Source organism: Molothrus ater, chromosome 4 (assembly GCF_012460135.2).
Source record: "Molothrus ater isolate BHLD 08-10-18 breed brown headed cowbird chromosome 4, BPBGC_Mater_1.1, whole genome shotgun sequence".
NCBI lineage: Eukaryota > Metazoa > Chordata > Aves > Passeriformes > Icteridae > Molothrus > Molothrus ater.
In genome coordinates this window covers 46,959,474-46,974,785 of record NC_050481.2, presented here as the reverse complement: position 1 = coordinate 46,974,785, position 15,312 = coordinate 46,959,474, and the positions used below count along the sequence as shown (strand labels likewise).

At 37.0% G+C, this 15,312-nt stretch overlaps 1 protein-coding gene across 1 annotated transcript in view; it reads right to left on the bottom strand.

Annotated features, from left to right (window-relative positions):
* CORIN (corin, serine peptidase) overlaps positions 1–15,312 on the bottom strand; it is a 111,423-nt gene that overhangs the window by 67,848 nt on the left and 28,263 nt on the right. Inside the window, exon 4 of the mRNA XM_036382834.1 lies at positions 3,423–3,633. Coding sequence (XP_036238727.1) covers positions 3,423–3,633 — 211 coding nt within the window. The remainder of the gene's footprint in view (positions 1–3,422; positions 3,634–15,312) is intronic.

Sequence of the window (15,312 nt, the reverse complement as noted above, 5' to 3'; positions counted from 1 at the left end):
TTGTCATGTTTTCTTAGCAGTGCTGATGGACTGTGGTAGGACAGGGCTTTTTAAGGCTGATTTTTTAGTCGTATTGACTTAAAGATCTCATCCAACCACTCAAGAAGGATGAAGTTGCATAACACCTTTATGTAAGCAGTCCCTTACTACAAAAATTATGGGTAAGCGTGCAAAAAAGCCTTACTGCATTTCAAATTTCCATTTTCCATTTTCACACAGGTTTTAGTTGTACTTTTAAACTTTTTCTGTACTAGAAAGTAGTATATAGATACTGTTATGTACTTTCTTAAAAGAGCAGGGATAGCTGATTTTATATGCAGTTGCTGAAATTAAACAGCTTTTAAAATTACTGCATTTTTAATGTCATACATGGTTTCACTGCGGTAAGATACAGAAGAACATTTCTGAAGAGCAACAATATTGTGGTAGTGTTTAGAACTCCCTGTACCTAACTACAAAAACACTGACTATGCTCTCTGCCTAGAAACTTAAGCTCCTTCAAGTGTTAATGAAAACAATGTCTATAAATACATGAAAAATAAATGGGAAACAGACGTAAGTTTAAATATCAGAGAAAGGCTATGTAATGACAGCTCACTGGATGCCAAAGATTAGTGCTTGTAACTTTCCTTCTTGTTCCTTCTTGTAATGCACTGCCACAATTATTGCTCCCATGGCTGCAAGTTGCCAACAGACTCTCAACAATACCTAAGAATAGACATCTAGGCATCACAGGAGCTTCATCTCTTCCACACTGTGTAAACAACATTTGTCACATTAAGCTTTACATACATTAGGGACAATTGCTCCACAAAGCAAAGAGAGAACAAATGAAAAGTGATGATCAGATATAGAACGGCTGACGTTAGAATGAGCCAGCTGTAACTGATGGCAGGAAATAATGACGATGTCAGTAACAGCTGCTCACAACATGAGGGGATGTTTTGTCATACTGTATGTTCTAGACAACCACAGCCCCCGCAAAAAACACTACAGCAGATGGACATTTCTGCATTCGTTACCACCAGAGGCTTTCCACAGTGACTCTTCTGCTTCAGTATCTTTCTGCTAACCGGATTCCCTTATTCAACAGACCTAACAGGGGCTTGTCTCTTTCATTTTTGGTATCTGCACTCAGCATATACAAAGTAACTTCCCCCTACTATGTTATATGCTTTTCTCTAGATCTCACTGACAGGAATTATGGGGCAGGGAAGGGGCCGGGTTCAGAAGGGAAGGAACAGTGTTAATAATTCCTTTTTGCAGATCTGACGCTCCTTAAAATAATTTATTCTTGGTTGTGAAATATGTGTGTTTGCCTGCGATAATTTGATGCTACAAAAAGGACAGTAATCACAAAAATCACTTAGTCATCTACAGGAAAAAAAAATACAAAAGGTATTCTTGTTTAAAGGAGAAACCTGAATTTAAATTAGGACAACTGAGGTTTACCAAACTAGACTTAACTAACCAGGACACTGTCAATCCACTCTTACTGTTCTCCCCATGGTTGCCACTCTGATTCCAGTCACTGCATTTTCAGTGACATCCATGGCACACTCTGGAGACATGATTACTAAGACTCAAGTCAGATTCTAACATAATCTTACATCTAACATAATCTTGCAGTCTCACATTGGACCTTCTTCCCCATCAGTTTGCAGGGGCAACAATATTTTCCACCAAAAAAAAAAAAAAAAATTAAAATACAAATAGAGGAACCACTGTGACCTCCAAGACATAAAACAGGACATCAAAATCGAGTTGCAGCTTTGACATTGTTAATTAATGAGGGAAGGTTGCTGCTATGGAAAGCAGGAAAAACAAAAAGAGAAAAAAGGAGGAAGGGGGAAAAGGAAAAGCCCAAAGAAAACCCCAGACTCTTGAATCTCAAAGTATTTTGGTTGACTGAAAACCACAGCAAAAATAATGTCTTCAGGAAAGAAATGGAAAAGAAACATACAAAATTTATCCTTCTATATTTCACTTATTTGATTGGTTTAAGAGTTTTGCACTTTTGATACACACAACTCACTCTCAGCAGGTTTGTGAAAGTCAAATTCCAAAGAAGTCAGAATAAGTGAAGCAACAGAGAAATGGCCTATTCTGTTGTTGAACATTTAAATGCATCAATGTATTACCTAAACCCACTTTTCTTATTTTTTCAATAATTTTTAGAGAAAACAGGTACTATAAGGCTGGTTTTTATCAGATTTGTTAAGTAGAAAACTTGTAATACTGAATTGGAGCAGAGGTGCTATAACTAATAATGCACTCAATTAAATAGAGTTAATTTAAAATAGCTTTTGGTGGGCTAACAAAGATATGTACACTTTGCATTTGTTTTAAACCACTCAGCCAGTGTAAAGATCAGTCTCATTCCACTGTTATCTATGCTGCCTTTCCTCCCCACTAATCCTATCTGTGTAACCATCTGTACACCTTTATTCTGGGTTAATTTTCTGTCACTTCAATGAGCTTAATTAGCCAGTCCAGGAATCATTGTGATGCACTCCAGGCATATATTGCCTGGAGAGAGATGGTGCCTTTCATTGGCAACTGAATTTTTGACCAGTTCTCACAGAACTTCTTTCATAAGTACCCTATTCCTTCTAAACTGCAAAGCTTTCAACTTCCTGGGCTTGTTATGCTGTTTGAAACACTTACTCAATTGTCATAATCTCTTCCACTAAATCCACAGTGGAGGAACTGGAAATAAAAAATGGAAAAAAGGAGAAAGAAATCTATGCTCTCTCCCCCACCAGAAATATTAAAGATTGTGTATATCTATTAAAAAAACATTCCTTTTCTCCTTTTTGTGTCATGTTTGATTTCAGCTCTGCTAAACGCACTGATCCTATTTCAAATAAAACTCAATTTAAAAGTGCATGCACATTATACTAACGTTATGAAATTATGTAGATGCAGAAAAACATACGCTCCTTAAACTTCTAGAATAGTTTGTCACCCTGAACATATCCTGCTAATTTAATACCAAAACTAGATTTAAAATATTAACTTTGCTGAAGGAAATGACTGAACAAATTTGGAGTTTAACAAACGGCCACCCCAATCTATGACAATACTATACATATCCAAGGCATTATTGTTGTTACAAAACATTCAATTTTGGCATAGCCAGACTGGAGAAATTAGGCAGAAGAACTCTGGACATGCTTCTTTAGGAAAATAAGCCTGCCCTGCCCCAATATCACAATTTTAGTTTACACAGTGGCAACATTTTTCTAAAAGAGTTCTGTTACAGTTGGCTTATCATGGCAGAAATGTTGTCAATAGCTTTGACAGACAGGAATTTTGCAGTGAGGTCATAGGCTTAGTTTGGATCTTCCCTTGTCTGATTAGACAGAGAGTATTTTACCATGATTGGCTCTAGTCACTGATGGATTTTCATTCCCAAATACCTGTCATCACCGTCACTGATGCATTCAGGAAGAGCGAGACTGCAGCCGAACAGCATGATGTGCTGATAGCAGTTGAGACGATTGAGGTAACTGAAGAACTTCAGGAACTTTTCCATTTCAATACTCTTGACAACGGAGAGAACTGAAGTGACAGTGGTGTAGTTATATGGCAGCATTTGGCACTGGCTGTTGGTGATATTTCTGCAGGCACCTGTGAAATCAAAACAGTATGTTTAGAACAATAGTATGACCACTGAAGAGCATGTATTGAACTGAATAGTTAGTATATATAATATATAAACAATGCTGGTATCTCACAGGTAAGATTACATTCCATAATGCTATTATAATACTGTCAAAAAATAAGAAAAAAATTACACCAGTGATGCTTAGCTTGGAAAACCAAATAAGCTTTTAGCTATTTCCACAATCCTCTGACTTATTACAAAACTGGAATAGAAATAAAACCAAACCAATTTCTTTCTGACACAGCCTGGATACAATAAAATTCAATGGAAGCTGAGAATAGAAGTCACACAGAAAAAAATGGGTTCTGAAGCTGCTCTGGCTTTAGCATTAACATAAAGTTTCTCTTTTTGCTACCATTCTACTTTCACAAGTAGAAATTTCATCAAATGAAATTTTATTAAAAGTATTCATGAGATAGTCATGTATCTCCTGCAACTGCAAGACAGTCCCTGCCATGGCATGTGGCAAGAAGCGCTGACATTTTTGGCTGAGATCACATGCATGGACTGCTCTAGACATTTTAAAATTCATGCAGTTCTGACAGAGAAGGGCACAGTTCCTTGGAGCTATCTGATCCTTTTGTGGTACTCACTGGCTGGACAGCAGAGCAACGACTTCAAAATTCATTGATAAGAAGAAGGAATTTTGTGGCGATTATATAATAATTTTTAAAAGAAAGAAGAAACTAAACCCAGGACCTGTCCTTGAAACAGAATGATCACACAGTGAAAAATACAAATAGTCTCTATCCATCATTCTTATAGGATCCTTTCATTTACTGTAAGGCTACAATTATGGGGAATATAAACTAGTTTTGGCAATATCTACAGGAAGGTAAGAAGAGCAGTGAATGGGAATAACAGCATGTGAAAACACTGTTCATCAGAACAGCATGGTTCCTAGTTATATGGGTCATTTTTGACATTCATCTGAATTAAGAGTTTTCTGTTTATCACCAGCAATTGCCAAATGGATTGAACTAGTAAAAAAGTGCTTTTTTCTACTCCAACAATTGCAGTGCAAGTGTACAGTTTCATATTCAGTCCTGCTGAAACTAATTTAAACATTTTCTCTTTCCCATTCTCCTCTTCAAATTGTTCTTACAGCCTGCATCTGCACAAAATACACTGAACTAGGAGGCTGAGCTGACTGGAAATAACCACCTACCTTCTCTCTCAAAGGACAAAGCTCATCGTAGCCCCAAAAAAAGCAACTAGAACTGCAGTTAAGCTTAATCACTCCTTTTAGTTTTAAAAAACTGAGTCATGCCTGTAATGATAATAAGGCCATAGTTCCTCACCCAGAAGGGACTGCTGCTTCCAGATTTACGAGGCCATGCAATGAACTAGCTGTGCACATTAGCCTGCTTGCCTTTTCTCTCTTCTCTTGCACCACAATGTTGTTTTTTGGTGGGCACAAGGTGAAAGGAGAGGAAGAGGGGAAAAACAACTATTTCACTTGGATCAAATAATTGGATTGAACAGATTTTTGGCAAAAAAATATTTTTTTCCAACAGAGGAGAAGGGGTAGGGCAGTGCAGTGACAGAAACTGGAGGTTAAGATCTGAGCTGCTGAAAGACAAAACAAGAGTTAGTACAGTGAAATCTTGTGGCTGGAGGGTGATGTGATATGTTTTAACCATTGCAGTAACCACCAAGGCCACAAGATCCTTGTAAACCATTTCCCTTTATTGGCTAAATTTCCCTTTGACAGAGATGCTAACAGTACTTCATTCTCTCTATATCAGGTGTTGTAATTAAAACTATCCATTTCTTCAGACCTTGTTTTTCTTGTAGTGTTAAAATTTTTGAGTATGATACCCCTACTGATTTGATTTTAGTAGTCTACTACCATAGAATTAGTTTCTTAAATACCTTGAGATCTGTTATCCTGAACTTAAGTGTACTTTTCCAAGGGTCTAAAGAGTACCCAAATAGTGCTCTTCCTACTAATAGAAATGGTGGAGGTTTCCTCCAGAATTTATTTTATTTAAAATTAAAATAAAATTTAGATACAATATCTCTCCCTTTACTCACTTTATTTCTCTGGGTTTTGCTTCCTCTTATGCAATTTAGTGTAAAACCTGCCTGTTTTTCTCAGCTTTCTCAGTACCAGGTGCAGGTGACAATGGGGGTTCACAGGCTGGACTCTGTGACGAGAGGCCAGAGCTGCCCCATGGCAGACATGGATGGCTTCAGCTGGCACCCAGCAGGTGACCACAGGACACAGCTGTGAGGGCAGCACCGCTGGGAGAGCCAAATTCTGCACTGGGACTGAGTGAGGAAAACAGAAGTGTGAGAAAGAATCCTGTAGCACTGAGCTGAGGGCAGAAGGGGAAAAGGCTCTTCAGGCACCATAGCAGGAATTTCTTCTGCAGCCCATGGAAGGGAGCTGGAATGGAGCAGTTACCCACTCTGCAGCTTGATGAGGGCTCCGCGCCAGAGCAGGTGGCCATGCCCTGCAGGAACTGCAACCTGTGAAGGACCAGTGCTGAAGAAGGCTTATCCTGAGGAACGGCAACCCATCCAGAGGGCTCACAGAGGATCTGCTCTGGAAGGACTGCAGACCATGAAGAGATCCAGCACTGAAGCAGGGAAAATTGAGATGAGTAAGAAGCAGCAGAGTGGAACTCTTACAGACTTATCACAACGCCATTCCCCATCCTCCCGTGCCACTCACAGTAGGCAGGAGGTACAGGAGTTGGAAATGAAGGAGTGAAGCTGAGCCTGTGAAAGAAGGGTAGGATGAGGGAAAAGTGTTTTAGTTCTTATATTTTTTTCTCACCATCCAGTTCTGGTTTTAATTGGCAATCTTTCAATTAATTTTTCCTGGGTTTGTTTTGCACCTGATAGCAAATAGGGGAAATTATAGGTCACCTTTCTGTATGGAAAGCTAGACAGAAGCAAGGACAGGGACACATCAAAGATGGAGTAACAGATTTAGATCATTTGGATAATTCCCACTACAGGTTAAAGACTCTCATGAGTCTCAGTTATATTGACTATATAAGAATATAAATCAAAGGAAAACTTTACATGGATAGAAAACCAAAATTAAACTGTGGAAGGAAATAACTTAAAAAAATCTAGACTTCAATTTTTTTCAAGCCTAATCAACATCTCTGTATCATTTTTACTATTTCCTCCAGTCTAAAACTCTCAATCCCTCTAAAAAGCACTCTGTTGGTTGATCTGCAGCTGTTGGTGTCAGGACGTGGTTTGAGTCATGTTTAAAAGTCAGTAAGGAAACATCACAGAGAGTTTTGCCATACTACTCAAAATATACCAGTCAATGTAAGTAAGTCATAATTTTCTTCATACTTTCAGTTTGGATCCAGTTCACTTGGCTTTGCTTTTAAATCAGATAGTTAAAGATCCTTCTTTTATTTTTTTAATGATTTTTTCTGCTTTCCTTTAATATTTCCCCTTCAAGACTCCTAAAAATGCTTATCTTTTAGGCATCTGTCCTGAATTTGCCATCATAGTGAGATAATGAAAGCATTTCATTTCTTTGAAAATTTCACCTCTTCAGTGCCTGAATGATTCTTCCCATCTATTGGAGACCCCTGCTGTCTCCCCCCCAGAGTCTCTTTTATTCTGGACACAGTGGAAATTACTGTTTATACAACATAACCACCCGTGTGATTATATTTCCTTTTGTATTTCACCTTTACCTTCTTTTCAATTTCTGTATTGCAATATCAGCTTCATCCTATAATTCCTACAACCTTGTATTGTTAATGCAACTCTTATTTTCAGATATACCTTTTATATCCCTATTTGTATACTTTCTTCTCCACCCAAGATCTCAGAAATGATCTAACAATTATGACATATAAAAAGTGCATATTACCTTTTCAATCATGACTGCAATTGACTCTTCAACACATCCCACCTTGCTTGTGATGCTTTGTTATTTTCTGCTACTTGGATTTCATCCAACTTTTCTGCACTTAATGATTTATGGTCTAGGTAAGATTTTTGAAATTTATTTACACAAGAATTTTAAAAATACTTACAAGGGTGTAAGCTATTTAGATACATATAATTTCAGCCTATTTAAATCTATAGTCACTGGAGTGCATTTTTTGGACCAATGTCTTAGTTCTAAAGAACCAATACACTTTTATGTCCCTTGAGCCTCAGTTTCTTTTTTTTTTCCCCTCATGAAACACTTAGAACACAAATACTGCAAATGTACCTTTATCTAAATAACAAATTAAACACTTGTTTAAATCAGACTGCCTTGTCATCCTACCAAAATTCAGTCTATCTAAATGAATCACACATGTTTTACATGCAGTTAAAATTACAGATACTAACGAAAGCATTACAAAGACTGTTCCTAAGTTTATTTTCCTGTACATTTTGAATCACTAACTGAATATTTGAGACTGACATACCAAGATGTAACATCTTTCATTGTATATCCAAAATGAGACATCTAACTCTGGAAGGCATCTATCTCATTAGAAGTGCACTGTTTTAGTAAGCATTACTTGGATGCCTCAAATCAGAAGGGAGACGTTTGTGAAAAGTTGCAGAACCTCTCTGTCAGACCATGGGTAATTAAGGGAATTTTTAAGTTTAACACTGTTCTCAAGATCCTGATGGAATAAACTGCTTAAAACTCTTTAGATCCTTACATCTAGGGATAAAAGTTAGCCATAGACTATATGAACAATTTTTTTTCATAATTTCAGAGCACCAGCAGACCCTATTCAAATCAACAGGGGAGGTATATGCCAAATGACTTTTTAAAAGCTATACTTCAGGTTATTTTGAATTTTAATCTTGAGGCTAGACAGCTTCTCTACTTAGAGCATCTTTTAAGCATGTGCTGAAGTGCTGTCTGAATAGGAATGAAGTTAGCATATGCTCAAGTGTTGTTCTAAATAGTTGCCTTCCCTTTTTAAAGATGTCACTCTCTTGACGTCTGTAGCTCCTTGAGATTTAATGTGAACCAAGACACACTGTCATCGTAACACTAGAAAAATAAAAAATTTGCTAAAGAGACATCTGTAAATGAAGAAGGTTCCAAATTCTTCATGACAAGGAAAGTAGAGTGAAAGAAATTGAAGTAAACACAATGAATGAAGAAGAGCTGAACCCCCCACCTTTGTTTCCTGCTAGGATTCTCTTCAATTGCACATAGTCCTTCTGTATTTATTCAGGTACATTTGCACAAAATCAAAACAGTATTTTAAACTTCCACTTATATTGATGCTTAAAAAGAAACATCATGTACAAAATGCATGTCAACTGCTCTGATTAGTTCAAAACTTCTTCTAGAATAATAGACACAATTCATTTCTGCAACTCTATTAAATAAGTATTGAATGATAATTTCATAGGAGTCATTTCAATAATGATACCATGAATTAAAAAGAAGTTCTAGTCAGTAAGAAGCTTATAAAATACGAATCACACTGTTCAAAAGCATTTATTTCTTAAGGTTTCCTTACTGATGTATATCAGGCAACATGTTTCATTATCTTACAACTAAAGCACAGGTCCTCTTAGAGAACTAAATCATTCCTTTATTATATATTCACCTTCTAAAAATAGCATAAAAAGCTGTAGTTTCAAGATTAAAATTAATCTCTAATTTTTAAAGATGGTGACTTAGTGAAAAGTAAATTATTCAACAGCTATCTTTCTCTAAACTGATGCCAACCACTACCGCACAGTTATTTGCCAAAAGAAATCAAGAGACCAGTGTTTGCTTTGTTGCTGTCTCCCATTTATACCTGCTCTCTGTTAAAAAAATCCACTAAACAGTAAGGGGATGCTTTATCATTACCAAAATTTGTAACATCCACACAGAACAACAAACCCACTGGTGACAGTATCCCCATTCCATGATACTTCTCGTTTCCTTTGCAACTGACAAACTATTTAGTTGTATCGTGGAAATACCTAAAAGCATCCATTAAGCATTGACAAAGTGAAGGAAAAGACAAATTAACACCATACTCTGGTGTAAAAGTACAATATTACAAACAACTGTCAATAGCAAGGTCCCCATTTCTAATAGCCTCTCTTGACAAGAACAAAATTGTGGGGTTGACCAGGATTTCTCATTCAAGAGGGCTACCACAGGCAATAAACCTTTGGTAAATACTGTGTCTGTAGATAATACAAAAGCAGAAGTGTGTGCAAACAGCAATATCCCCATTACCAAAATGTAAAAATGATGAAGGGATGGAAAACAATGTAAAAGAAGTCCCCATTCTAGCTGTGAAAAATAAGCATTTCTCATTTGCTAGAACAGAGATCCTCTACAGTATACTACAAAATGGAAACATGGATTACTAAGAAGCACTTACATAAAAGCACTAATAGCTTTTATTTTAGGTGATATTTTAGGCATAAATGATCCTTTGGGAAATTATCAGAAGCAATTTACACATGAAATGTGTAATGTTTTAGTCCCTAAAGAAAGGCTTAAGAGGAGTGCATTTATACAGCCTTATTACAGCACAAAGACATAATCTGAATATAAGCAGTAGTAAGTTGGTTACATTTACATGTGGGTAGATATTTGACAAATCCTGTCTCCTGCGGGCTCAAAAACAGTGATGGTAGCCTAAAGATAGAAGCAAGGTACTTCTCAAGTAAGTCTCCAACAGAAGGTCATGGCTTTTCTCAAGTCAACTGACACAACCAGAAAAACATTTCACAAGACAATTGAACTGATGCAATGGTACCATACTGCTTCCTTTCAACCATGTGTGCTTGCCATTTCCTTTGAAACAACTTCTGTGTCAAAGCACCCAAGAGCTAACTTAGCCAGTGTTACAGCTGAGTCAGCTCACTGAGCAAACAAATGCCATAAAAAGCATGCAGCACAGTATGGTTCAGAGCAAAGGGAATGGGGACACTTTGTCAGTATCACCAACCTTTAAATGAAGCCCATCTGACTCATAATAGTTTACGTGGGGAAGAGGAAAACAAACTATAGAACAGCAAATCCCATCCATGGATCTGAAACACAAGTCAGGCACCAGGAGTAGCTGAGAACAACTGGTCTGCATTTAATTTCATTCAGCTAATGAATTATACAATTTGAAAGGAATTAGAGATTGTCAACTCCCCCTTGTGCTCCACAAGGTACCAGAGGGAGAGGTGGTAAGGCTACTGACCACCTGCAGCAGGGAGAAAAACAATTCATTATCTCCCAGGTATGGAGTGGATTACCCATGAGGGAAATACAACTCATATTTTAGATCAGAGGTGAAGTGTTATCATAATAATTTTTTTTAAGCAATCTCTACCAGCTGCTTTAGAGTGGAACACCACACCCAGTCTGCCCCAGACACTTCTTGGTCAGAGCAAGTCTTAAATTCTAACTCAGCTATTCTCTTGACCAAAGAACATTACAAAAGGCTGGACACTTCATCAAGTCACTTCATTTTTTGGAGCCCCACATCTGTCAGCAAGTTACTTCCAGATGCTGCTCTTCTAGGCTGAAGCACATACTTTTTAATCCCTTGGGCAGGCACGGCTGAGAACAGGTAAGCTCAAGACCCAAAGCTGAGGCTGAATATTTACCCCCCTGCAAGCAGGCCTGTGCTCCAGATCTGGTATTTTGATTAGTCATTTCCTAATTACAGAATTCTTTAGTGAAATTGGAGACATATTTCTAAGAGCCTGCCATTAAGGCAAATATTTAAATTAATTTTACACTTAGATTTATCATTATAGGCTACTTTCCATGGTACATTAAGTTGGACAGGACTTTGCTATTCTTCTGAAACATATGCATGACTTTACCCCTCTTGATAGGGCTTTTTTAAAAGCAGGGGGATAAAAAATGGTAGCCTCCACTGGAACCAGGCAGGCATCCAGATGTTTTTGGTTGGGGTTTTTTGTGGGTTTTTCTAACAAACATGTTTTCAATAAGTGAAAACGAATGCTAGTTTGATTGACAACATTTAATTATGTACCAATACTGTTATGTTCAAAACAAAACAAAAAACCCACAGTGCTTTTCTAAAAGACTTAAAATAGTTTAGGTTATAAATAGGTCAGCACAAAAATAGGCTGTGCCTGAGCTGTCCAGCTCTTTCTGGTTAATTACCTTTCTAGGATAGCCACTCTTCTGATCTATTTAATAAGAAATTAGGCGCCTTTTTCCCAAGTACATCTCATAGTGATAATTATACCTAACTCAGTTTCAGATAAAACTAACACAGAAAACTCCTCCCTGCAAAATCTGTCTAGAACCTAAGAGCACAATACAGCACCTCACACTTGAAAAGAAAAACACTGCAGTACACATAAAATATGCTTTGCAACCTGCAGCTTCCCATGTGGAAATTCACTGGGGAAGTTTTAGATCTGGGTGCTGATCTTCAAAGCCCCGGAAAACTAAGATTGATCAGTCTAATAAATTAATTGTTTTCCCTATGGGAAATTCCCACAACTATATTTTTCAGAGGTATGTATGTGTTTGTTTTGTTATAGCATTGTCATTATCTCTAAGATTGATTGTGTTAGCCAGAAATACTGCAGCCTAGATCTTCTCAATTTGATAGCCCATTTTACAGGACATGAGATGCAACTTCCCTGGCCATTTCTTTGTCCAACTGCTACTGATTCTCCTGTTTATAACACTGGAAGTTTCTTTTAAGCATTGCATTTTTTAAATATTCAGTGAAGGTCTAATTCCTTTTCTACCTCTACAGTCAGAATGCTTCTGTTTGCAGACAACCCTAGCCGGCTACACAATGCAGTTATTCTTTAATGTTCCAGTTTTTGCTGTGTGAACAAAGAGGAATTCTGAAAAACTTTCTCAGCCTGAGAAATTAGAGGTCAAAAACAACCCTATATTTTAGTGTGCAAAAGGAAAATGTTTAAGAGCTTTATGATTAAGTTTACTCCAGCTTTATGTCAGTTCAGGTTGTATTTAAATCTTTGGAACATGATCCCTAAAAGTTGCTTGTGCAAACTGGGATTTTTAAATCCTTGTTCTTAAACTGCTTTTCACAGAATGGAAAGTCCATTTTGTTCTTTCAAATAAATCCACTAATAAATATCAATAGCTTCCTTCAATGCTCTCTCTTATAGCTCATTGTTTAATTGCCTGTTTCAGCTGGAGAGAAATGACAAGTTTCCCCATGAAAATTAGGATTATCTTAAATGTCATTAAACCAGCAGCAATGTTAAACTTTTTTCAACCATGTAAAATGTTCATGTTGTACTCCCAATTTTTTTATACCCTAGAATCACAGAACTATTGGTAGAAAGAGTCCTTTGGAGGTCTCCACCTAACTTTCTGCTCCAAGTGAGGTTGCTGCCAGCATGCTGTCATCCCTGACTTTGAGTCTTGGAAACATCCAAGGAAAAGGATTCAATCAATCATAAAATCACATACTGCTACCAGATGTAAGGTGTACCTTTGGAAACAAAGTGATCAATCACAATATAGAACAGAAAAAAATATATTAACATCATCTTTTTGTTGAAATAGCCACACAAATACATTTTAAATAGTTTCAGACAACCTGATGGGTCTGAAACAAAAGCCAGAGCCTGCAACTCTCAAACAATTATCTTCAGATATGCCTTGCTTCATTGTTACCATCCTTGAAAGTTTCACTAAGCATGTGATGTCTTGCTTAGCCTCTTGGTCAATTCATGATTCAGTTTGACAACAAACATCTGTTTGACATGCAAACAACAAAGTATAAAAACCCATGATGAATGTAAAACACGCATAAAGCTGGAAATCTTCCATTCTTTCAAGTTTTAAAGGAACACACATCCACAACTCCAGAAGCACACATCATTTAAACTCAAACAAAGCTGATTTTATTTCCAAAGCTGAGCAGAAGTGGGAATCTCTCACTCTAAATGAAACCACTGAAAGGCCAAAGAGTAAAAATACATGGAACTTCAAGGAGGGTGTGTTAGTTATTCACAGAACTTACTGCAATATTAATCCTAACAAATATTTGAAGTCTATTAGATATCTTACATGGAACATTGTTTCATCAGACTGAATTTGAAGAGATGAACTACAAACAGAAGAACTGCAATAATGAGCCACAAATTTATTAAAGAGAATTGAAATCACAAGTTTAGCTAGAGATAAATGTATGACAATGTTAACAATATCATTACAATTTTCATACAAGCATCTGAAGTTTTTGGCAAACTTGCAGTTACCTGACAACAGTAACACAGCAGGTGATAAAAGCTAGCAAGCTTTTTTTTCCCTTATAGGCATAAATGGTAAAGAAAAATTGCTCTATATATTAAATATAATGGCTTTTAAGAATCCTTTGGATTTCAGCTAATATATTTCACATGTCAGAAACTTCAGTTTCCTTTCCAAGCTATGCTCATGTAATCATAAAAAACAGCAATGGTAAAACTGATGAAAACCAGGTTCTTGATAATGAATTTTGTGAAAATCCACATGTTTCTCTCAGCTTACTAATTTTGCCCTGTGAAATGCAAATACAATTTCAAATTTCTTCAAGGGAAGAAAAGCAGAATTTTGATTCTTTTGACTAGTGAAAAAAATTTTAAATGAGAACTGTATTGCCAAATTTTAAGGCAGCTTTTTTCACTGTCTTTAATTCTGAGAGAAAATTCAGGTATAAGTGAGGTAATGAAACAGACTGTACTGCTTGAAGAGAAAACACTCTCAAGCATGGACTCAAGCACCAACAAAATTAATAATTACCATATTAGTCTAGTCATGCTTGCTTTGCATGGCAAAGATACATTTGAGTGGCTAAATTCCTGCCCTTATAATTAGGACACTGCTTATGTTCTTCTGTGCCAATATGAAAAACCAAAACCACTTCCCGTTCAAGAGAAAATAATGTTTTAACAACATCTTGAATTCTTTTTTTATTTTTGAGGGCAAGAATACCCTAAAAATCTACCATGGGTCCAGGGCTGCTGTTACTCCTTACACAACTGAGTCTATTCCAACTTGTAGGAGTAATTAAACAAAAAGTGAGCTGAAAGACAAAATGATTTATTAGATCGCTGCTGGAAATACTGGGGATTAGGGAGACTCAAGCTCAGGACTGACTTGGGATGCAGTTACTGGATACCTTAGCTTCAGCAGGAAAAACGGATTTAGTATGAGAAGCACAAGGTTGAGATAGAGAGACATGGAATTTCTTGTTTCTGCACCACTCGTGACAAATTATGTCCAGCTATCCCCATCGCAGTTTTCATATTGCTCCTTCCTACCAAACAGAAAGGTGAGATAGACCCTCTCTGTAGTAGTTCTGGGAGAACACAAAATTCTTTGTAGTAGAATTCTAATAGTGGCAGAACCCCAAAGACATAATAAGAAACGCTGTGTAGTGACAAAGAGATCTATTTCATTTATAAATTGAACATAGTTGAGTGATAAAAGAATCAGGGTAACATCAAGGCTGAGTGAAGGACCGCAAAGAAACGAAGCCGTTCCGTTTCAAAGATGCGTTAGAAAGGTGAAAAGACCCAAGGTTCCTTGGATGCAAGCAAGCAACCATAAATCCTGTGCTTTTTGAAACTCCTGCGCTTTCTGAAACTTTTGAGACAGGGACTCGCTTTTACGAGAAGACTTTTCCACTTTTTATTCCTTGAAGCAATCGTTTAGGGCTCGGGGGGCGTTCACCCTCCTCCTCACT